At 39.4% G+C, this 25,437-nt stretch overlaps 1 protein-coding gene across 1 annotated transcript in view; it reads right to left on the reverse strand.

Moving 5' to 3' along the window:
* The window catches only part of Lar (tyrosine-protein phosphatase Lar), a 321,875-nt gene that overhangs the window by 251,804 nt on the left and 44,634 nt on the right, over window positions 1–25,437 (reverse strand). The window contains 1 exon segment of the mRNA XM_018454021.1: window positions 11,277–11,415. Coding sequence (XP_018309523.1) covers window positions 11,277–11,337 — 61 coding nt within the window. The 5' untranslated portion in view covers window positions 11,338–11,415.

Below are 25,437 nucleotides of genomic sequence, written 5' to 3' on the forward strand. Positions count from 1 at the left end.
TATTGTTCCGTACTCACAAACACTTCTTCTTATTACATGCAGATGCCCTTTGGCAATTCGTATACAGGAATCTAATAAGAAGAAATAAAGTGTGACGATCAAAGGCGAGGCAAGATATTGGGAAATTTTAAGCACTTAAAAAATCGAAATTACAGAAAATTTCCCAATAAACTTCTATTCAATGTTACTTTAAACAAAAATAACACATTCATAGAAAACAACACACAATAATTTAATAATTAATATAATAATAATTATATGTGAAATTATTACGTCTCTAACATTTTACCTTACTTTTAATATAAATATTGCTGTTGGTAAAAGATTGAAAAAGTTGATTGAAAAAACCATCGGACACTACGAGACACAGAAAAGCATTCCAAAGTCATGATGCAAGGAGACTGCGGATAAAGTTTCAAACAGCACGGTACGCTATTTCATGCGCCATTGCAACGAATCGTGGATCTATTCCGTCCACATATTGCTTGCCATATAAGTTGGCACGAAGAACCTCGTGTCACGACGGGAAAAGAAGTATTTGTAGAGGTGATCCGACATTGCGACGCACGATGCAGAGTTACATGCGTTGTACAGGCATTCAAAGTTTACTCGTCGGAGAATGTAACCCAGATTCGAGAGAGCGGAGAAAAGAAGCAGTATGAAAAATAGTTGACACAAAATTGAAAGTACGAAACGCGAAACAAGCACCGCCAGAGTGTGTCGCTATTGGTGGGAAAGATGTCTCGAATAGAAAAACCAAAAGGAAGATAGGAAATGAGAAGAGGTAGATCTCGGACGATGGTACAAGAGCCGCGGGGAAGGACTCGATCAGGACTTTCGTTTTATGCAAACGCGAGCGGAAACCCCACTTGTAACCGTCGATTTTTCAAAGACCATCTCGTGCACGCGTTACACCGCCCGCATACCCTCATATCCACGCGCGCGCATGTGTAAATCGATGCTGGTGAATCGCAAAAGCTCTGGAAGCCCGCGTCCTTCTTCCGGAATGTCGATCGCGCTTCACATTCCGCCACTGGTTATCTGTACTTATATTGGGAAACTTTATTCCCGTATTTTCGCGGGAAGCGAGATACCGATGACGTTATCCGATGCCACCGATTCGAGTACGGCGAGGTAAACCGATTCCCGATAAGAACGCAATCAGATCGATTCCTAAATATATTTATCCGCGAGTTTGTCATCCGATCGCTATGTGGAGTATCGCGATCGGCTGTCCATGCTTTGCGCAACGCAAGAGGGATCGCGGCATTGCGATTTCGCACTATTGACGCGCAGCGAACCGCAACTCTTTCGGTTAATTACCCGAGTTTCAAGAGCCGGCGAGTACGCATGCGATAAATGGAGTAATCGTTGTTGCGCTTGGATCAACCGAAAGCGATCGATTCCTTTTTTTCCGTTAACGATCGTGACGTTTTCGTTTCTCCTTTTTTCTCGTGGCGATTCGAGAGTCGCACGTGTACCGAAAAGGTCAAATGGTACATAAGCGATCGCGTTAGAATGACGAGAGAGTTGGCGAAGCGAGCGGTGGCATTTTTACTGAGGAAATTACCGCGATATTATTCCAGCCAGTAAGGAGGTACGGTTATTACAGCGGTTATTGCAAATTATGGTGCCACTATGTGGAACGACGTTCTCTCATGCTTGCGAATGATACATATAGCTTGGTAGTGTGCGCATGTTTCTCTCTTCCTCTCTTTATGGGCCATGAATGGTCAGAAATCATCCTCAATTGTATTAGTTTAATGTTTTCTTTTATATATACTAATATTCACTTCTAAGCCTTATTTTGTACGATGTTTCTAGAGCTTGAGAGAACTTGTCCCAAAGCTCAATAAATGACTATATGTTTATACGTTATCCTTAATCGGGTTTAATAACATCTGTAGTTATAAAACTGATCAATCAATAGCTTCCTGCGAAGAAAGGAATGTGATTGGACAGTTTCATAACTACGGATGTTATTAAACCCAATTAAAGGTGCCGTGTAAATGTCGTCAATGACGCTTTTTTTCTCTTTTTCACTCTAATATATGAAAACTTTTTGTAGTAGTAATCGATAAGTAATGTAGCGTAATCGTACGTGTAGTTAATGACTAAATTTAAAAAGTATGCGATACCACGGTAGAGTTTGCGACTTTGGCGAGTTAACCGCATTAATGAGGACTTAACGGACGCCCTTTCTCTCGCCCCACGATACATCAGCATAGGCTTGCTGCACGGGGTTTCGTTTTTCAAATGGCTACATCGGCTTCGCATTAGCGAGCTGTCGGGTGTGAGTTCGCTGCAAGCTCAGTTGGTTGCAGCATGGCACGTGAATAGGGAAATAGCTTCACACAAGGGCTTTTGCTAAAAATGTTTCACGCCCGCCAGCCCACGCGATATCCATCGTTTGATATTGTTTATGAATGACCCTTTTTCATCCTGCTGCGTCGATCCAATCAAGCAATCGTTTGATGCGCTTGTCAAAGATGATCTCGTGGAATTTTAGAGAATTGCCCGTGCCTATTACCAATGATTATATAATTGTACAAAGCGAGTTCTATATTACATAACAAACGAAAAAAAAAATAATTCGCTGAATAAACACTGCATAATACAATAATTTTGTGTTTATTTTATTATTTTGAAAAATGTGTTAAAGCTTCTCGTATCAAATATACATTGAAAAAAATGTTCTTGTTGTACTAACAAGAAGTACAAACAAAACGAATTCTGATCATATGAATCAAAATTCTGATTATTGCAATTAATTTTCTGCTTATCTTGACTAGAATGTTTAACAGATTCAACTATAAATATGTCTGATTCAACCTTTCTGGTTGAATCTACGAGAATTCCAATTAATGCAATAAGACTTTTTTCTATGGTATATGTTTTAGATTTTATCAATGACTGCATTGCAAAAAGAGATAATGCAACTAGACGGTTACATTAATTGGAATTCTGGTTGAAAGTGTATTTTTCTGGGTGAATTGATTATAATTTAGAATTCTAATTGATCATAAAATCTTCTGGTTCGTTCATTATCAACCAGAATTTTTTCTCATTGTGATAAAAGTACTCAATGATTTCATGTGTGTATATCTTCAATTACATCCCTGTGGCACAAAGCGTGTGGTGCTTGATGTGATTTTTCGAATTTTTATTCGCATTCATCGCCTCCTTTCATGACGATAACATTTTCCTCGAGCTTACCCTCGAAAAATGGCGGAACCTCGCAGAAGGCAGCGATCCATCATAAATTTAATATTCGAAATTTCACGAATGTTCCGCGCGCTTTGGGGGCCATTCGTTTCCGGCAGCGATATAAATCTGTCCGATAATGTACTAGGAAATGCAGTTAGTGAAGCCGAAAGTCACATAGCTTTCGCGGATACGCGGTTTAACGGTAAAAACGCGGAGAAAAACGCAGAAATAATAGATTCGCATATAAAAATGGCGAGACTACATTTTGTTCATATTTTGAATTTTACGCGAGCTGTATAAATATATCGTATCTTTGATATTTGACTCGCTCTCTATTTCTCTTTTGCCTCTTTTCCCGCGTAGCGCGAAAACGGCGTTGTAACGACGACAAAGCGAAGTTACGAACGGAATGAATAATCGCATAGAGCGTTTAATAAATCAAAACGTCAAGATAGGAATTGTTCGGTGATTCGTACGCGCAGATTAGCCGTAATTTTGGAAGCGAGAGACTGCGCGTGTTTTCCGTCCGACGCGCGCGCGAGTCCTCTACGTAAGTAAATTATGCATTCGTTCCGCGAATGTTATTATCCTTTGATTAGGCGCCTCGCTGCAAACCAATCTCGCACAATTCGTAGAAATACAGACAGCGTAGTTCGCGAAGCAGCCCTGGTACGATGCCCGCGCCCGTAAATGTTTTCGCGATCGTTACCGCGGTGATGCCCGTATTTTGCAACGTTCCGGTGATCCGACGTGAAACGCACGGATGGAGACGCGGACGTTTACCCGCGTTCCCTGCAATTCGAATTCGCATTCTGTCCGTAAATTTGGCCGACGTCCATGTTAACCGCGTGTAACGCGTGCCTTATACAAAAGCGTGAAAAGTGTGCTTCATGAATTTTATGAAAAGCGGACTTTTAGCACCAAGTTTCTCTATTCACGGATATTCTTCGACTTTCGAGAAGCTATGCGATGCTTGAAGTACAGTTATTATATTAAGCGTTTCTATTTCTTAGATTAAGTCCTTATGTAAAAGATAGAATTCTGATTTCTCGACTTTTTAATAATTACGTCTTTTACTGACAAAATATTTAGTGTTTTTATCATTTTCCCTATTTACATAGAAATATTCGCTTCTTTTTAGTAAGTAAGAAACGTTAATACTTTTAGTGATAAAAAGATCGTATTGTAGGTCACGAAATTACAAATTAACAAAATTCTGGAATGCTGGATTTAGCAGTTTCTGTATATTAAGAAATATTTTCGAGAAATATATTTATGTGAATCAAAAAATAAAAATATTATTATCTTAATAGTAATTATGATATTATTACAATACAATATTATAACAAAATTTTCGGTAATAAAATAAAAATTTTTTAATTTTCTCTTGCAGTATGAGTGACGTAACTACTATTAATAGGTTTTCCTATTTTATTGTTTTTCTGTGGATCAGATATTCTGCATATTCTGTATTCTATATTCGACGATATGTACGCATTCGTTGAAAATGCAATCTTGCGATCTCTGCCAAAAATATCAAAACACACATTTTGATTATTCATGTACTAAAATTTTTGAAAAATTTAAATAAATCAAAGCAAAGAGATATTAAAGAAATATTTTTCCACGATGATATATGCTAGGAAATTTCTCCGCAAACATGGTGGTTTTGTATTAATAACAGAGTAAAAAAAAGACGATGCAAGCTCGGTGATTTAAAAAGCAGCCCTGGATTCGCACAAGCAGCTAAAAGGTCTTGGAACTAAAGGCTCGTGGCTTGGTTCACACAGAATGGTTAATTACATTAACTAACTTTTGCGGCAGTGCTCTCTCCGACGTCACCCCTAATCCGAGACAGCGGTTTGTCTCTGCTTTCTGCAACGAAATGAGAAACTCCTCGCCGCAGCTGAGCGAGGATGTCGCAACTCTCGGTCTAGCAATTAACACGAGCGATTTTTTCGCATTACGCGCGGGTAATTATCATCTGCATTTCAATGCGCGGCATTAAACGCGGCCACAGTCGATGCATCAACGCGAGCGAAAAGTTTGCTCGATTAATTAACGCTGAATGCGATGGCGGGCATCGTTGTCCGCTACATTATTCGACGTCAGCCGTATTATCATGTTGTGTAGCATAAATAGCATTTGTTAGTAAAGGGAGTAAATTTCAAGGCTTTGAGGTCAACGACCGTCAAAAAGTTGCATAAAACATGTATTTAATTTTAACATTTCTTATTAAAATGTATATTTAATTAAGTTCTTCGTATTACTAAAAAAATACATTTTTGTTAATTCAATTTGCAACTTAAAAACCTTTACATTATTAAGAAAGACTAATAAAAGAGACTATCATTGATTCTTATTTACGCGTCGTAAAAGCGAGCAACTCTTTCACGATTCGAGTTCGCTCGCAAGTGAAAATCAGACACATCAGACACACACAACCACGGTGTCACGTTGCGTCGAATATCGTAAAAGTTCCGATCGCGTGAATTCGCTATCTCGAAATGACTGAATCTATTTAGCCCTCCAACGAAGCTCCGTCGGCCGCGGCGGCTAATCCTAGATCCGCAAGTAAGTTCACACCGAGGGTGTAAACCCGAGAATGTTGCGGCTAAGCAACGGCACCGCTACCCTCTGTACGATGCCTTGCGGCTTTGGGGAGGTGTGGATCTCCCATAAGGGGTTTATCCCGACGATTCGTTCGATACCGTAAAAGCCCGCGGGACTAGGGCGGTATGACAGAACAAGCTATATCGAGCATGCAGGAAAAAGCGAAAGATGCAACACGATGCGAATAGAGGAAGCTGCGAGAGAAAGTAGTTGACAATGTTCGCGCTCTTTTCGAACGACGATCGCTCGAAAGAGTTCCAGCTTTGAGAGTTCCCATGAAATAACCAGAGTAAACTTTTTTTACTTTATTATCCAACCATTCTGCGAGCTACTTCGGCGTACTTGCACGCGTTGTGACCGCAAGTACGTGAATACGTAAGGTGCAGCACGCGAGCACGCGAGTGTTATACGTATGCGATCGAAGTAACCCAGACAGGCCTCGTTTCCAGGCCGACATCATGCGACTCTCTTCAGGTAGACTGGTCGCATGTAAGCGACATACTTTTTTCATCTTTTTTCGTGCTTGCGCGACTAATTAAATACATACCGAGATACCAGTGCACCCTCTGAGAGCGTATCTCTTTGAGAGTTATGGACGTTTATCACATGAAGAATCCCATTTCATTAAATTAACTAACCTCTTATTTGGACATGAGCAAACAAGTCTTTTGTTGATGATAAAATAATTTAGTTGAAGCAAAAGATTTAAAAGTTATTACAACATTTTACTTGTGTTACCAAAAACAAATAAAATGTTACAGAACATTATTTTATTGAATCAACCAGAGATTTGTTGTCCATATTCAAACAAGAGATTAATTAATTCAACTAAATGAGATTCTCAGTGCAGCAAAAACACAATGTAACGCGACGAATCACTTTATCCTTGTTCAATATTGGCAAACAAAAAGAATGTAATGATTCACTGTGTTATACTGTGTCTTTGTTGAAAAACGCCCTGTGTGTCTCTGAAAGCGAATCTCTTTCCGTTGAATAGTCTCATCGTTAGTCGCAAAGAGCAGATGGTACTGTAGCAAACTGCGGAGAAAACACCGTAAAAAAGCACGTTGGAGATCGGTCGATTTCGGTTTCCCAAATTGCCAGTTGCGTTGCGAACTCGGTGGTGTGGAAAGCGTTGGATAAGGGCGGCGATAACCAGCGCGGGGTGCTCTGCTTCCCTATAGGAACGCATTTATTCCATATGTACAAAAAAAAGAGAGGCATGAAACGGCGAGTATCAAAACGGCAAAGCAACAGAACGAAATGGCACCGATGCAATAGCACGCGCAAGCGGTTGTCACTTGTCATTACTCGATTTTTTTGGCCACGTTTTTCTCGTACAGTTCTTTGATCGATATTATACTAGACCCTTTTGAAAAGTTCCGGCATCTACTCTGTCAATTACTGATAAAAACGGCGACAGGTTGCGCGGTACCGGCGACAGGTCAGAGCTGAAACTTCGGGTAGGGGATTGCGAGAATGTAAATTATCACGTCTGGCCGGACGATAAATAACGTGCGGCCTCACCAAGCCCAAAAATGCGGCGGTTATTTTGCCCGATGTAAAACGACGAAAAAAGAAAAGGGCAATGATCTCACGAGGGAGCAAGCTGATGCACGTTATTCGTCTAACTGCAGAAATCCGTTGAACTCCTCTATACATTCCGTTTGTGTAAAGTGATACGATTTTTTTGCTCCCTTGCGCGCTATGAATCTCCTCCCCCGTTTTATTGAATGCCATGACGTTTGAAAAATTTCTTCCTCTACATCGAAATACTTTCGAAAGTCGCTCTCTGATATCTTGCGTTGGCATTCCGGACGCACGATTCCTCCGGTTATCTCAATCGTAATGGTGGTGTATTATGACGGCAGGTCTAACCAGATTCGTCGAGAGATATGATTACGGTAGAAACGAGTTTTTCTTTGCTTGACATGTCGATGAAATATGATCACGGCAACCGACATTCGCAGGGGGGTTGAAACGAGGTGGGGGCGTAGGGGATATAGGTGTACCTATACTAAGCGTCGTTCAGCGTGCATAATGTATCATAAAACGCGGCGAGGTTATTTTTCGGGAAACAACGAAGGTAGCCGGCCGTTTCTATCGCGTTCGGTTAGGAGAAACGAGATATTTAGCCGTAGATTTTCTCTGTGCGCATATGGTAAACAAAATAAATGATTGCGTTCGTGATATAAATTTTTCTTTACTACACAGAGTTAAATGTGCGACAGCTTGTAATCCGTTTTACAGAGAGATGTGTTTCAAATGTGCTCTTATATAGATTTCCCGTTTTAGCTACAGCTAGTAACGTTTGAAGTTGATATTTCAGTTTTGTTTTTGTCGAGACTGAAACACCAAAATTACAATAATTTTTGAGTGAAGAATAATTAAAGATTGAAAATCTGAAAATACGCTTTTGGCTATGAGGAAACTTAAATCTAGAATTTAGCTTTCTCGAAGGCTTTCTCGAAATACGATTGCTGTATAAGTGAGTTTGTTTGAAAATTCGTGGAGACTATTTTCTGGATGTTCCCGAGGCAGCCACCGGTTCGATGTTCTCTTTATGGCGTCGAAAAATCTATTTACCGTTTGCCTCGCTTTTGGTTCTCGTGCTGAAGTCGAGCCGTGGAGAATCCATTTTGTGGCGTGACGTAGAAAAGCGGGACGTTGACATACTGCGCGACTGAGAGAACAAACGAGAAAGGAGAATCAGAAGAGAAAGACGAAAGAGTGGGGCTATGTTAATGCAACTGTATCTGTAGATGTCTGCATACACGCGTGTATGTGCATTACAAAGGCGTATATGCTATATGAAGCGCGTTACGCTAAGCCGGAAGTGACGTGTGATTTGGAAATATTCGCCGGCTACGTCATCGCGAATTACCAAGCAGATCCTGTCGTTAACCGAGCGGTATTTTTCGCAACGTTCACGTATAGTAAAGTCGAAACGATTCCTGTGTAACATTGGACTCGTACATGAAAACTCTCTTTGGCCTGAAATACAGAAAAACGCGAACGATCCTCCGCACAAAAGATGGAGGAGCAAATAAATGGAAAAAAAAAACGGAATCTTGATAGAGAGTTACACTCCTGTCCTCTTAACTCGTGAGACAGACGCGAGGAAGACGCTTCCTTTCTCACTCACGAAGATGTCACCATACGGACAGGCGAGCCTCCGAGGAAATCTTTGCAGTCGACCTGGACTGTTTCCTTTTCCTCGAGTTAGACGAGACGGACGGGACGTATCTGCATTAACTATGGATTTCACCCATTCCATCGCTATCGCACGGATCGTCTTCCCCGCTTCGATCGTCTCTGTCTCTCATCTTTCCCTCCTTGCGCGAGACTTCCTCGACCCTTTTTTATCACTTTTCTTTCGCTGCCGCCAACGCAGAGTGCCAATTTTCTGTACTCCGAAACCAACCGACGGGAGACGAACAACCGGCAGTTGCGCGAATTAAAAAGCAAGGGATATAAAAAGACAAAAAGCGCCCGCGGATTTCCTACGTGTTACCTGAATACGATCGGCGGCACACGACGACTGTCGAGTAGAATTGCGGAAAACAGAGCTATTGAATTTAAATCGGCATCTCCATTGGGGAAAATGATTCGTTCCGCGCTGATCCGTTGATTCCGGCTAACTCGTCACTCGTTACTAATGGAACGCTAGTTCCGCTACGTTACTAGTGGCGCTTATTCGTTTTTCTGAAAGAGAACCGATATTTCGAGTCGACTCTCCGTGATCGTTAATTCAATCACGGTCGAACGTTTTTTTTTGCCAGGGAACATGTAAAAGCGTAGTTCGCACTGACCTTTCAATTACCTACTTACCGTTGCCATGTTGAATCGGCAACAATGGCTGCGCTTTACACATCGCGCTGATATGACATTATCGTTTCCCATCGCTGAAACTCGCAAAGCATTCAAATCCGGCGAGAGCTTTCCGACAGCCGAATTAGGATTACGTCGCGACGTAATTAATTGACTGAAATGCGAGGGATGTATCATCGTCATTACGGAGTCAGCGTAAAGCTCGCTGGATTACCGACTGCGGCGACAGATTACCGCGTAATGATCGCGCAGCTAGCATTGCTCCCCCCGATCACGATCCTAAATAAACGTTTATTAACATTATGATGACAAGAAATGATCATGGTGTTCGTGCAGTTACGAGGCTTTTTTTAATCCGCGTAACACACGGGCTCGCGAGGCGTCGCCCGTCCGTCAAGTTTTATGTAAAACGGTCTTAGAGTCCATATGGAGCCCATATACACTCCAGTGGCGTCTCCTAGATCGAGCTTGGTACCCGGCAACCTGGGTCACTTCCGTAAAAGTCCGAACGAATCGCACGCGAACACGCGAGCGATCTGTATTTTTTCGACGAGAGATCGCGAGTGCTCGATAACGCGAGTATGCTGGACTTTCGACGAGCCGTTCGCATATTTTAATCGCGAGTGAGGTGTCGGCCTCGCCGGGGCGACGCTGACACGTGTTCGCGGTACAACACGCACGCAATTCAACGCGATGCGTGCGCTCGTCATTTAGCCGCCAAGAGCCGCTCCCTGTTTGAGGCACGTGTTATTACCCGCCTCTTCGAGACGAGTCAGCCGAGCTCTTTTTAAGCTCGACTTTAGGGAGCGGCAGTTACGTCGACGGCGTTTTCTTTCATCGTTCTCTTCATGCATTCGACACCCGCATTTCAGTAGTCCATTCTCTTTTTCCCGTCACCGCGAGCGTCCTTTGAGCGCCGGTATTACAACATTTCGAAGAGAACGTTTTCATTTAGTTCATTTCTCCTATTCTTTTTCGCACATGAATTATACAACGCGAAGAGTCTCTTTGCACTTGTGCACGCTTGCAACGAACGCTTGCTTACTACGACCACGGCTAAGTTCGCGAGGCGATTGCGCGTATAGAGAGATCTCGAGACGTTCGGCAGAAAAATGTGTCCGCCTATCGCGGGATTAGCAGCAAAAAACTATTTAATTTTTATAAGCGATGAACGATAAATTTTTTGCACGCGACATCGATCGAAAGCGATGCAGCCGACAGCGGCGTCGTAGCTAATAAGTAAACCGTAATAAATTACGAAGATCCAGGACGTTCGTTTGTGCGAAGGGATTATCTCGTCCAGTTTAAATAACGTGGCGTACGTTCGAGCGGACGAACGTATCGGTGCTTTCGATCTATTTTCGCGACGCATGCGACTCGACTCTCTTTTATACGCGCGATCGAACGCGAGATACGCGCGTGGAAAAGTGGCGCATTCGTTCGGCTCTCGTAGATTTTGAGAGTCCTAGGAGGCGTGCACCACACACACATCCTCGCGGTTTTCCGCGGTCATTGTCCTCCGCGCACGAATTGTCCATCGCGGAGAGGAAACTGTCCGTACCGCGATCGGACATAAGAGTTTTACTTTAACACTAGCATTTTGTCGTTGATCTTGTTTTACTCACCGGTATTCTGCGCGATAATCGGGTCAATCGCCAGCAACACGACGAGGAAGATAGGAGTCATATTGACCACCTTCTTTCCCGCCTTCCCTCGACCACCCGTGATCACTGCACACTTAACACCACCGTCGCAGCGTGCCACCTATGAAAAGATAAACCACCTTCGTCATAAACATACCACCTTCATCACTGTGAGGGGAAGAGGGCGAATAGAAGCAGGACGACAAACACGTCTTCCGTCTTCCTGACGAAGACGTAGTCGCAGGTGTGGCACCGTAGGATAAACTTCGACGATACTCCTCTCCTTCGTCGCACAATCACAGGCGCCGCGAGGAGAAGATTCTTTCCGGGGGAGAAAAAAATTGGACACGTTGAATTCTCGAGCAGTACGACGCGGATGATTGGCGGCGCTGAGATTAGCGCGCACTAGCGAAACAATTTTTCAGTAAGGAAGAAAGCGTAACGGAGTTGAGCTACGCGTAAAAAAATACTTGTCGTTTCTGATGCGTTTATGGTGTAACTGTACAAAACAACGGAAGGACGCGAGAGTGCCTATTCAGCGGCCATTGAGAAAAAGTATCGACACACGCCATTTAACACTTTCTCTCTCTTTCTCCGTCTCTCTCGCGTGCACAATAAAATATTCTGTGGATATATGAAAAGCGATCAGTGTGGGCGATCGACGTTAAGGAAGAAAGAAGCGCGCGTTTTCCTCTAAGCCGGTCGCTGACATCGCAATAATGGCCGCGATCGTTGTGCCACTTTGTCGCAGCGATTCGCATACGAGAACTATTTACATTCTTTTACCGTTGCCGCGTCCGCTCGTGTTCGCTCTTGCTGGTTTAATGGAAGGATCAATTTGGAAGGGTGTCACTTCTGGACTGGTCTCCGAAAGACGAACGTCACGACGTATTTCCCTGGAGGTAGACAATATTTCCCTTTTATTTTCCCTCCCACTTCTCGTTCACAAATCTTCCTTCTTTTTCTGTTCCGTCGAGTCAGCTCGGATTCGCGTCGTTTTCTCTACTCTCAACGCCGATAACGACAGCTACTAATAAGCTATACACGGTGTTCGGTAGTTCAGAGATCCGTACTTCGATGGTGCGAACTATTATTTGCCGCCTTATCCAACTCTCCTCTGCCGTTCTTCCTTTGTTGCCTTTCAGAAATCCCACATTCTTGACTGTGGGCCCTATCTCGTTGCGATTATCTTGACTCTTTCTTCCTGTGATTCCACGACCATCCCATATTTTTCGCGCGTCCCACGCTCCAAGCCGAGAGCCCTCACGACAAAGCTTCCGCCGAGCTTTGCCGCGCGAGACGTTGACCCTGGACCTGGCGCTGGCCACGGTTCCGGCTCGCGTTACATCCTCCGGATAACTAGGTGTAATTGTCCTTCTCTGCTTTCCCGCAATTTCCACCGAGCGGATAGTTTTTTCATTTTCCACCCGGTGCTCCCGATCTTCGCGTTATATCCCTTTTTTTCTTTCGATTCCTCGTTAATGAAAGTAACTCCGCTGATGTCGAAAGTTCGAAAGTAGAATAACTGATTTTTGGATGAGACTATTGATGCGCCGCGACACAATTCTTTTCTGTAGAATAATGGCGAGGCATTGCAAAATGCCAATGTCCTGTAGCGATTGAACGGAAATCTAGCAGAGTCAAAGGGAGAAATGTTACGAAAAAGAAACGAGATGAATGGTTAGGATTAAGTAGCTCGCGTGATGATATTTATATATGGCAATTTTATTGAGCCCGGTTCGTTGCACTCGCGACTAAGGGCTCCTTCGAATCTTGTTTCGTGCTACCTTCCTCGCCACACGCGACGTTACATTCTCACCATCCGATCGCTGTGAGTATATTTTCCACGATATTTTCCGCTGCATTTGTATATTTTTGCACACTTCTCGTTACACTTCTCGTCTTCAATGTCGCTTGATATCAACAAAAGCTTAATCCAATTTCTCGAATTTCGCGTTCTTGACTGTCCTTCCCATTCCTGCCGTTTGGCTTTTCGGGACGCGTAAATTTTCGACAGCAACAGACCTTTCGGCGGCTATCCGTACGCATCTGCGTCTGTCTCTCTACACGGAGCGAAACTCTAAATAATGTCGTGTATAATGTGCGTTTCTCGTGTAAAAGGCGAATCAATCCTCTTCAGGAAAGTCCCGTCTTCGTAGAGAGAATTTTACGTTTTCGGGTATCAAGAGAAGGATTCGAGTAAACGCGAGCCTCGGATTCCTATCGCGTACTCGCGACTCAATTATAAATTACTCCGGCGAGCGTATGAGATCCCGCGTTAAGGGTAGTTTTCTGAACGCGCGCTGCGGCCTGACTGACTCACCCCCATGCCCCCCGACGACACCCCCTACCCTGTTCGTCCACCACCGACATTTCTGACGCAGGCGCGCCGCCCTTCCTGACCTCGAGATCGGCGTATGTACGTGTACGAATTCGCGCCAGACCAGATTTTATGACAATCGAGAGATGCTTCTGGTTCTTTCTCTTATTTTTCTCTTCACTGGACTAAATCCATGAGTTACGAGCTAGTTTATGTATTCCGAGACATCAGGACGTAAAGGAAAATCTGTCGGTCTTTGATATTTTTCAATATCCTTCGCTTCTATCAAAAGTGCTTTATTTCATCTATTAATATTCTTAAAAGTTAAAGTGATGATAAAAAGAATAATCTTCTGCTGTAGTGCGTACATTGTCAGCAACAGCTCTGTGTTTTTCAATATTGATCGTAAATCAACATGGATCGTTAATAGCACTGTTGCAAGAGAGGAGAGAGAGAAACGCGGGAGTGATTCGTAGAACTGGAGAACGGGGGCAAGATAGCCGCGAGTTAGGTAGGGGTTGGTTTCGGCGTTGGTTTAAAAGCGACGCATGCGTCTCCCGCGTAAGGGGATGTTCGGGGTGAGCTGCCGTACTCCGGCCAACGTATCGCAGTTTCTGGCTTGATGTTTGTCCGCGTGGTACTCCCAGGGACGGCTGTGATCGTGGCAACCCACGAGGGTGCAGCTGAACGTACCCGAAGGGACATCTCTCGCGCAAAGAAAGATAAAACAAAGCGGACAGGTGGCAAAAGGAATAGGTCGAAGATATAGAGAGAACTGACAAGAGAAAGGAAAGGGGTGAGAAAGATAAAAAGAGAGAAAGGACGCGATGAAGAAGGAATTATCGATGCAGAACGATGACCATGATCTGCCACGCTTGCGCCTTCTTGCTTCGAGAAATAGTCCGAGTCTTTCCCTTCTTTCTTTCGCGCCGACACTTGGACTCTTCGTCGTCCAGTCGCGGAACTCAAGAGACCCCTGGGAGTCTACGTGGGAGTCGGACTCGATGGGACCGATCGTTTTTTCAACAGGTAAGTGCCGTGACGCGTCTACATGTACATATACCGTGGATGTATCCGTTCACGTATATCTTCGAACGCAACAAATCGAATTCCCGATCAGACTAAAATATCACGTGAAGATTGTCACGCAATTTCATAGACATAAAAGTAAACGCGAGCGCGAAAGCTAAATACATTTAGGGTAAAAGTACCGTCTTTTCCTTGATATCAAACTTTTAGAAAATATCTAATAATCTCTCTTAAAAAATTATTTATGAAAAAATAATTTTGAATGTCTGAAATCATTGAATAAATAGTATGTAATGGAATATAATAGTTTTTCAAAAGTAAAATTAACGAATAATATAAAACTACTGTAATATAATATATAAATAATAGACACTATTTTAATAATTATTATTATTAAAAAGTTGTAACGATTAATTTTATTATGAGAAATTCATTGTATTGTCCCGTTTACTGGAAGATCTCGATGTAAGTATACTTGGAAAATTGGTCGAAATTTCCGTATCGAGCGACGAAATAGGATAGCAGTGATTAATTATTCGTGGTAATTGGTCAATGTTTACGATATCGCCGCGGAAGTAATTTATACCCCTTCATGCCTATATATTTCACGTTCTCCTTTTACAGTCAACCATACCTTTAATGCTACTCCTTTTTTTTCATCGTTCCTGTTCTCCTTCGATCACGTCATCCTGACTCACCTCTACAATGGATGCTCATTTGCAAATGCGTTGGGTCAGCACACAATTCTTTTATACAGTAACCAGTTTCGAATTCTTTAATCTTTTGACGTGTATGCACGTGAATGAAAATTTAATTTCGCTAAAGTCTCGCACTAACATAAGGAATACATCGATATTTAGGAATAATTAAAAATAAAAATTTTTAAGTCATAAATTTTTTAACTAACATGTAAAATATAAAGAACAGATAAAAAATGCTAGTACATACAAACGAGATGAGTTGTTTTGCAAATGTTATATTATAGTATAGTGTCATTCGCGTTTTAAAAATATGTAAAGTCTAAATATTCCTAAATAAAATTAAATAAATCTTGGAATCGTTCGTCATTAATTTCCAGTACCTAAAGTAATTTTGTAATGTTCGACAGCTTATAATAGGAATATTACACTAGTCGAATCGCGTGACAATACAATCTACGACAACATATGTAATAATCGTTGTTGTGGTTTAGCCGACTCGACCATTAGTGCTGGTGTCATTAGAGCTACTGCAAACGCCAAACAATTATATATTAATCGCGTAATTCGAATTTGCAGCCTCGGAATATCCGATAAATGTTGAGTGGAAAATATTTATTATGCATTGCAATGGCGACGATCCACGTTTTTCTTTGCTTATACGGAAACTTTACTCATAAATCGAACGTTATTTAAAATTATAAATAAAGTCAAACGACAGTAAAGTGTCGAGAGCTTAATGCAGAAATATGCGCGAAAAGTGCGAGATCGCTCGCGCACCGGCCGATGCGCGAAGCGAGGGAAGAGAGGCAGGTGGAAGAAATAAAAACTTGTCTTGCACCATAGACGGTGGAAATGCGCTCGTCGTTCTCGGTGATAATAAAAAATTCCAAGATGGGCATAACTTAATTTAATACCGTGGCCAGTGCACCGTTGGCCAATGATAAATCCCTCCCATCGCCTGTTCCGGCTCTTTCTGTCCATCCTAAAATCCTTCCACTTCGTTCTTCTCTCGCTCTGAACAAAAGATAACAACCGGAATAAGAGTAACCGGAAAGTACGGCGGTCGAGCGCGGCGGTGGTCTTAATTCAAAGCAAGAAGACGAACGTGCGCGGAAACGACGGGGGAGGGGTAACTTCGGAGCAGGGGGTTAGAAAGTAAAAATTGTCGACAAGAACTCGTGCCTGTTCATGATTAAGTTTTTAGCGAACTCAATACGCAATTGAGTTAAAGTTGAAATTATTAATTCCTAATGGAAAAAAATAATCAGGAATCTAAAATAGTTAAGTGCTATAACTTCCTTAAAATTTTAACGAAAATCAAAAAACACGTTGGATATATTCAAATTTGCATTAAAAAAATTGAATTATTAGAAATTGCATTAAAAATCATTTTATAATATTTCTGTTTACGCTTAATTATTTACCGATATATTTTCTTGCAAAGCAGAATATTCGTGCAATAAAATATAAATAATTCAACATTATCTGTTCTAATATTATATGTTCTGTTCACGTTCCATGAGTATATAAATGGAATTCTCTGAATTATGGCACGATGAAACAATAAATTGAAAAATAGCTGTTGACTCGTGCACATTTCATCCTATCTTATTTTTTCGTATTTGTTTTTTTCTCCAGAGAATTATTTAGATAGATTGATGCTCGCAACGTCCACAATTCAGTCACAATCAAGTATGTTTGGGCGGTTTTCATTTGCGATCAAGTTAGTACTTAAAATGCATTTCCGTTTGTTTATCCCCGAAACGGATGCAACATCCTGATCCGCTTAACGGCGTTCATTGATTTAAAATCAGAGTTAACGCATTTCGAAAATACAGACGAACTCGACGGATTATGAGGAATACGTGATTTCGTTCAACCTGCAATGGTATTAAGTAGAATAACCGATAACAGTGCTGCCCAAGAGGCTTTAATATAATTTATGGCAAAACTCATCGCGTAGCGAACACATGGATTTTTCATGTATAACCCGTTTGTCTCTTTCTTCTCTCCCGAGACGCTAACGTTGTCTCATTATTTGAAATTCCACGAAGTTTTTCCGAATGCTCACGTTCTTTTTGCGCTTGTTCTGTTTGTGCTCGCTCAACGCAAAGCGGACGTCAACGATGTTTCTTCCACGAATCTTTTCCCCATTAACACCGTATTAATGTCGAGACGTCTGGGCTTTTCGCAAAAAAGGAACAAGAAAAAAAATCAGAATGCAGACGGTTCTGGGAGGATGGTTGAGAAGCTTGCGGAACAATCGTACACCATGCACATTCCGCTGACTTATGAATAAACATTTTCCGAAGGCACCCAGCGGAAAATTACTCCCGGAAATACCTCGACTTTCGTCTTATATCTTCTCGTGAGAGATTCTGCGCTCTTAATGCACGATTCAATCCTGTTGTACTATTCGCTCTTGCAAAGCTCGATAATCGAGCCTGAGAGATTTCCGTATCTCAAAAGAAAGCAGTTGAAGTATTAAGTCATATTTATCTTAATAAAATCCGTATTTGTTGTCATAACTATTCAGAAATCAGAAATTCTATATAATAAATTTTTTTACATCAACACATGGTATACAATTTTTTTAATAGAAAATGTTTTACTTAAAAAAAAAAAACAAAAATGAAATCATAAAAACTTTAGAAGATAACGAGAAAATTTTAATAATTCACTGAAAGTTAAAAATAAATAATAAGTATTTTCTATGTGTGTAAATGGAAAAAAGTTGGTTAACTGTGATTGCGAAACAAAAGGACTATAAAGTATTTGCCAATGGTGATTTAACGAATCGTGAAAACTGTTTTTCACAATTTAATGCTCACGTATTGATCAGTGTTTGATAATTAGTCTGCTATTAAAACGTTGGTAAATAGGGAGGAGTTATTGCCACTTTCTGCGAGCAGTGCAAAATCGTTTCGTGTAAAACCAATACGCTAAAACGCGAATTTATCGAATGGATACTCTCCAGCCTTTCCCTTTTAATCGGATATGAAAGTACCGCGGTTTTGTCGCAAAGATAAAATTATTTGACCCTTCTCTGGATTTAAAATAGTCTTATATAACTAAATAAACTTCCAACTACAGTTAATGTAAAAAATTAGTTAATATATTTCAATATTATTTTATTTAAATTAAACAATACACATGCGGACATGAAATGGATAACAATATGATTTTAATTCTTATTCGTACGGTAATATAGCTATTTATAAATGGAATTGATTCACAACGGATAGGACTTCCTCTTTCCCAAATGAAATGTAATGCCATAATCAATATCGAACTTTAACAAAAATCGATTTTCTTACGCGCAACCGCAATATGATTTGTTATTTTTATTCGATTGAAAATCGACAGAAATAACTGACGATATTCTCATGAACAGTATATATATTTGTGTAATGCTAGCATTTATTTGAATGTCATGCTATTACAAGAGTTACGACAAAAATTGTTCTGTAACTAAAATTTTAGCTTAAATCTTTATATCGTTGTACACACACACACACACACACACACACACACTACACACATTTACCTACCATAATCGATTCGGACAACGTGAAAAATTACTAGGAAATGTGCAGATTCGACTTTTCCCCTTCTTTCTCCAAAGCCCCTTTCCCTTTTCTGACTCACCTTTCTTAGCTGTTAATGGTCTCGATCACGAAAGCAGTTAAAAATCAAGACTCACTCTCCGGCACGAAACCACTTCGATTGCAAGGAAACATAGAAAAAGAAGCTTTTCGAGATGGAGGAGTCATTATATCTTGAAGACTTTGTTTAAAATTACTTGAAAGTAGAATTGTTTTTTTTTCTCGAGAGGGAAAGCAAATCCCTAAGTTTAACACATATAATAAGGTGGTATTACAAGCTGTTATAAATAATTGTTATAAATACTGTTATGAAATAGTTACTTGCTGAAATTATATTGTAAAACATTACGTGTATAATGACAGTGATAATATGTCGTATTTACGAGGCAATCTGCTAAAACGCGAAGATATCAATATCTACTAATGATGCCTTCCATGTGTGCGAGGTTTTCACGAGATCTCATTGGGCGCTTTTATCTAAACGTGAATCAAAGAAAAACTGATTTGAAAGAGTGCACCGGATTCGGAAAGGCTCAGAATCCGCCATAACGATTCTTCCTTTCGCGGACGGTACTTAGAAACGCTGAGCCGCGTCGAAGACGATAGAGACGGCGCGGTGGGATATCTCTCGTCTCAAAGGCGTCTATAAGAAAATTCTCGTGGAAAGGAAAAATCTGTAACTCGACGGGAGTAGCGCGAGGAATCCAATTGTCAGTGCCAAAGGAACGACGAGGTTCTAGCTAAAGCGGAGCTTTCGAACCCCGCCGGGTAGTGTGAGTCTTGGTATAGCGAGAAAGGAGATTTGAAAAGCGGGACCGTTGTGCTCGCCGTCGAATACGGATTTCACCGCCAACTAATCCTTGCGCTCTTAGCTCACGATTTACTTCACATCAAGGCGCACGGTTCTTAAACAACGATAACTGATGCTGCAGTTTTATTCCGGCAATATATATTAGTCTCAAAAGCGACAAATCGCAAAACAAATGTATATACGAAAAAAATACATAAAATGTGTATACAAAATTACAACGTATTTGTGATTTTAAACTGAATTATACCATATAATAAATTATACCATAAATTCTTCACACTGTTTTAAAGATGCTCAGTATCAATAATGTTAAATTGTTTGTCATTTTAATTTGTGATATTAGGTACTTAAACTTCAATCTAAGACTGTTTCAAGACCGACAAATAATCGGCGAGCAGTTTGCTTGAACTGGAAATTACAAAATTCACAAAAAATATAATTACATTTAGGCTCGCTTTGATCAAATAATTTATATTAAATTATACCATAATAATAGACTTAAAATTTCATGGCAGAAAAAAATCGCCTTATATAATTGCGCGTGTCATATCAATTTTTGGCTTAAAAAAAATTGGAATATTAAAAATATACTTTTAGTCAATAGAGTTACACGCATAAGTCGTTTCATTTAAAATTTTGAAAATTCGACCAGTCGATTATTTAACTTGTTTATTTTGTATTCTAGCGAGTCTTAACAAAATTGCAAGCGTACAAATGCGGGTGATCCGACAGAAAACGGTGTAACGCGCTAACGAATGCTTTTAATCTAGTTCGGATAGATAGTACCGCCCTATGTGACTCCAACCCTCTGCCTGACCCCGAGACACCCCGATCCCGGGGTGACTACAACGTGATACGTCGTACATATACGAACATGCCCGTGTAAACGAATGCGTCCGCAATCGAACGCGGGCGGTCGGTTCAGCTACACATTCTCGATTCCATCATTTGGGTTTCCGTTTGTAAATCGGCGAAGTCGGACGCGTGTGTAAACGATCGACCAATGCGGCAGTAACGAAGTCAGCGTTTGCTCCGCCTCAACTCCACACATATGTCAGTATTCATCTCGTAAAAACGTTTCGTTCGTTAAACATATAATAAATATTTCATCATTTCAATACTGAAATAAATTTTTGATTAATAATCGTTTATTTTCGTGCAATTATTTCGTGTAAATTATATATTCATTCAGTTATATACAGTACACAGTCCATCGCTTTCTACATAAAGTCATTTAAAGAAAACTTCAATAATGGAATAAAAATCATACTGCAGGAAATTTCATTTCACGATTATAATCTCCACCTAATTTTCTCGATGCAATCATTTTATTAAATTTTCTACCGCAGTCGTGCCAAGTAAATTATTGTTGAAATTATTTAAAATTGGTTTAAACATCTGCATACGAGAGGTAAAGAAAAGTGAGGAATTTCGGAACGTGGGTGCTCGTAAGAATAAATAGAAGGGAATGTTCTGCAAACTAATTTGGACGGAGATACAATTTACTTTATTTGTGGAAGTCCAATGTACAAACTATACGATGTATCAAGAGATGAGCAATGTGACTTGTAATATTTATCTTGCTAATATTTCCGCTCGTTTATCAATTTTAATTGAGTAATCTCAGTAAAGACATTATGTGATTTTATTTTATTTAATTTTATCTCTGTAAAAATTGATTTCCGGGGATTTTTTTTAAGGCTACATTTGTCTATTTTTGTAAACACAATATGTTCTACATCAGAATTTCATCACATCATTTTATGTGTTAATACCTTATGTGTTAATACCTATTAGATATAAGAGCATTATCTATCGATATAGGTAGAAAGTGAGACTGTTCGCGCATTATCGGATGGTAGCTGTCGTTAATTAATTTAAGTAGAAAAGGGGTAGATACTTAAAACACCACGACGGAGCACGAACAAAACACCGCGAGGTAAAATTGCCTTATGCTTCAAGTTTTGAAAGTCTAAGACGATAGACGATAATATCGTTTATATTAAATTTCCTTCTTTCATAATTAAGCATAATTATGTCGACTATTAAAGTTCCAACGGGCGTAAGAGGAAGTTGAATAGAGAAATTAAAATTTCAATGTTCTGTGATGGTTTCATACGATTGTGGAAAAGGCTAATTAAAATCCAGCTTCAGTCTCATATGTCGTTCATTTTGAGAACTGACAATTAAGTACCGCTTGGTAAAAGTAATGAAGAACTTCACGATTTTCCTACCAGAAATACAGTGAGTGCAAAAAGTATTCGTACAAAGAAATTTTTTATAAAAAAAGTCTTATTTATAGAAAATAATTTATAGATAATAATTAGCAATTTTATACAATGAATACATTCTGTTCTAACATTAACAAACGAGCTTCACATGTATTCCTGATTTTGGAAGCTAAATTTCTCGACTGTACGAATATTTTTTGAGCATCCAAATAATACAATTTTTAATTTTTGCTTATTTTTCAGATGATATATTTTTTATAATTAATACACATCTTTTTATATATAATTTTAAGAAACATACAGTCTATTTTATTCTTCATGAATTGTTAATTACCCAGCTTCTAAAATTGTTAATTATCCAGCAAGAAATAATCGTCAATTAAATGTCGAATCGATGTCAAATTGGTGTTGAAATCATCATATCGATATCGACTCGACATCAATTCCATTTCTCGACTCATTTCTCGCTGGATAATATTTACTTTTTAAAAATAAAAAATTTTTTTTTTTTATATTTTCTCTGTACGAATACTTTTTGCATTGTATTCATCTCACTGTATTCATCTCAAAGCTACAGATGAGCTCGCATTGCAACAACTTTTTGCTGGTATAATTCTTTACAATACTCGTTTATATAAATCGATACATGAAAAGAACGATTTTATTCAAGTATCTATTTAATAATTTAGAGATAGATACAAAAATTATTTTGTTAAACTATCAGAAGAATTATGTAGACTCAAATATGAAGAGAAATGTTGCAAAAAGCCTTGACATTCTAACAATCAATTTGAGCGTCCTACATAATTATTTTGATAGTCTAATAAAATTATCAGATCTCTGTGTGTATCTAGTTAAATTTTTTAATATTTCAGCAAAACTATTCTATCTATGTAGACTCTTACTTTGTATCATGTAATAAGTATCTAACTCCTGTATATTAATTTACTGTAAATCAAGTTTATATCGTAAGCTGTATTGTAGATATTCATTGTCTCTTCTTATGTGGACGATTGTTGCAAACCAATAATGTAAAGCATTATGCACATCTGTTTAAATTTTCATATTAGAGATTAATGCTTTTAGTTTCATGGGAATATCACAATTAAAACAAGACTATGAAATTCAGATTTCCTAAACGCAAATACGTTTCGATTGTAATCCGATGGCAGTGCGCAATTTGTAATAGCCGCGTAATTATCAATACGTGTTTAATCCATTAGCAAAATTTTGAATTGTTAGATATATATTCGACAAACAGCACCACGATTTATCATGTACAATTGAGAGGAATAGCGCGGTTATAATAACATATGTATCAAACAAATGTAGGAGTTCTTTAGATAATAAATTCGAAGCCAGGAATCGCTGAAGAGACGGAATTATGGAATTATCAGTGTTAATATATACAAGTACGCGTACACGCAATTGGAATGGTCAGTACCGAAAATTTCATTACTGCCGCTTGGTGTGACGATGAATTGATGTTACGGAAAATTACTCGCGCGAAAGATTTCTAGTTTATACCTTTTCCGTTACCCGAGAGAACGAAAGGGAAGAGCAAAGAAGAAACGGATAACACCATAATAGAAAGTCGGATTGCACTTCCATGTCTTCTCACTTCCTCCCAGTGTGTTCCTGGCTTTTCCCTACCTTTCTCTCCCTTTCTCTGTTTAACCTTCTTTCCCTTTTCACCTATTCCCTCTTTTCTCGCGTTTCTGTCATTCCATCTTGTTCTCTCAACGCGTTACATCCCCATAACAAGATCCGACAACAATGCTCTTCTCTCGCCTTTGTTCCAAAATTCTTTGCTCGGCGTTGAGGCTTTGTGTACTCGTCATCTGTATTAATTAAAAGTTTTTGAAGGCCCCTCGTATCTGTCTTTTGAGTCTAGACAACAAGTCAACGACTGTAAAGCTTGCGACACAAGTTCGACACTTCCTCCACGTGCTACCCTAATCCCACTTCTGTACGAACAACTTTTTTCTTAACTCTTTTATTAGCTTTTTCGAGCTTTATCGCGATGTTCATGTGATTCCCTTCGACTAAATCACTCTCAAAACAGAATGGCCTTTGTTATCAAATTTAATCTTGATTAAAGATTTATTGTAGATTTTTTAATTTTAAAATTGTCAATTTAAAACAAAAAATTAATTTCAAAATGTAAACTTTAGTTTCCTGTTAAATGCTACCAAAATTGTCAATAATAATAGTTTATTAAAATAAATACTTTATATAATCTTTTTTCATTTTATGATACAAAATAAGAAAAAAAGTAAACATATATATAGGTTATTTGTTACTTTTATTTGCTATTAGTCATAAATTTCTTTTTTCTACTAACCGATCTTATTTTACTAGATTGAATACCACAATAAATTATAGGAAACAATTCCCTTCGTGCCATTTATCTACTCGAAGGTTCGAGATCGGAGTAACATTTCTGAGATTTTTCGGAAGCTGGAAGAATTCTCGTCCATAATGTAGATTTCCCAATACGATAGCATAAAGAGATGAATATGTTGGAAATATAGAAACGCACTTCCAATAAATATATTATAAATCCTGCTTTCAATTTTGATCAAATGGACTTTCTATCCATTAGATGGTAAAAGACAAACTATCTTTCGAAAAATTTTGCTAGGGAGCGTATTTTCTACAACAAAAAATCTTTTTTCACTAAATTTCTCGTAATGTTCGATAATTTGTGATAAACCACCGTAATGAATAATGAAAGGAGAAAAATAACGATTTCCTCATTCCTTAATTACAAATGCGATGAAAGAGAATGTGTGAAAACCGAAGGCATGTCAGATAAATCCAACGCGATGATATGTAGTTATATCAAAATCACGTTACTCTTCATTTATTCTAATTCATAACGGCACGTTTCATTTTTAACGTATGGAATTTCGTGGCGAGAATTTTCCCACAGTTTTTTCATTATTCCGATGCCGATAAAAAAATTCAAGTGCTGGTTTACGCTTTCACAAAGTATCATTTATTCATTTTTCCATTACAAATTTTTTAAAAAAGATAAAAACGGAAATCTTTTAAATTTGCAACATCAACAAAGTCTGTTGCACGGCCCGAATAAATTTTTCAAAATTTATTTTAAATGCATTTCCAAAAAGTAAGTCTTATGCCGTTTAAATTACACCAATGTTGCGTAGATTTATAAAAGTATTTGACAATTTCCGATAATCAACAGGAATTCATGATATCTCTCTCTCTCTCTCTCTCTCTCTCTCTCTCTCACTTACACACACACACACACACACGCACGCGCGCGCGCGCACACTAGGCCTGAATGCGATTAGACACGTAGCATGTCGTCGATATAAATCTTAATACGTTCAAGTGTCAATCATGTCCTGGCTTCATCGCCGTGATATATCGTCCTGTCGACGTGTCTCTAATTCACTGATAACGCCTCGTCATTCGCA

The sequence above is a fragment of the Mycetomoellerius zeteki genome, unplaced genomic scaffold (genome assembly GCF_001594055.1).
Source record: "Mycetomoellerius zeteki isolate Tzet28-1 unplaced genomic scaffold, Tzet1.0 scaffold421, whole genome shotgun sequence".
NCBI classification, from domain to species: domain Eukaryota; kingdom Metazoa; phylum Arthropoda; class Insecta; order Hymenoptera; family Formicidae; genus Mycetomoellerius; species Mycetomoellerius zeteki.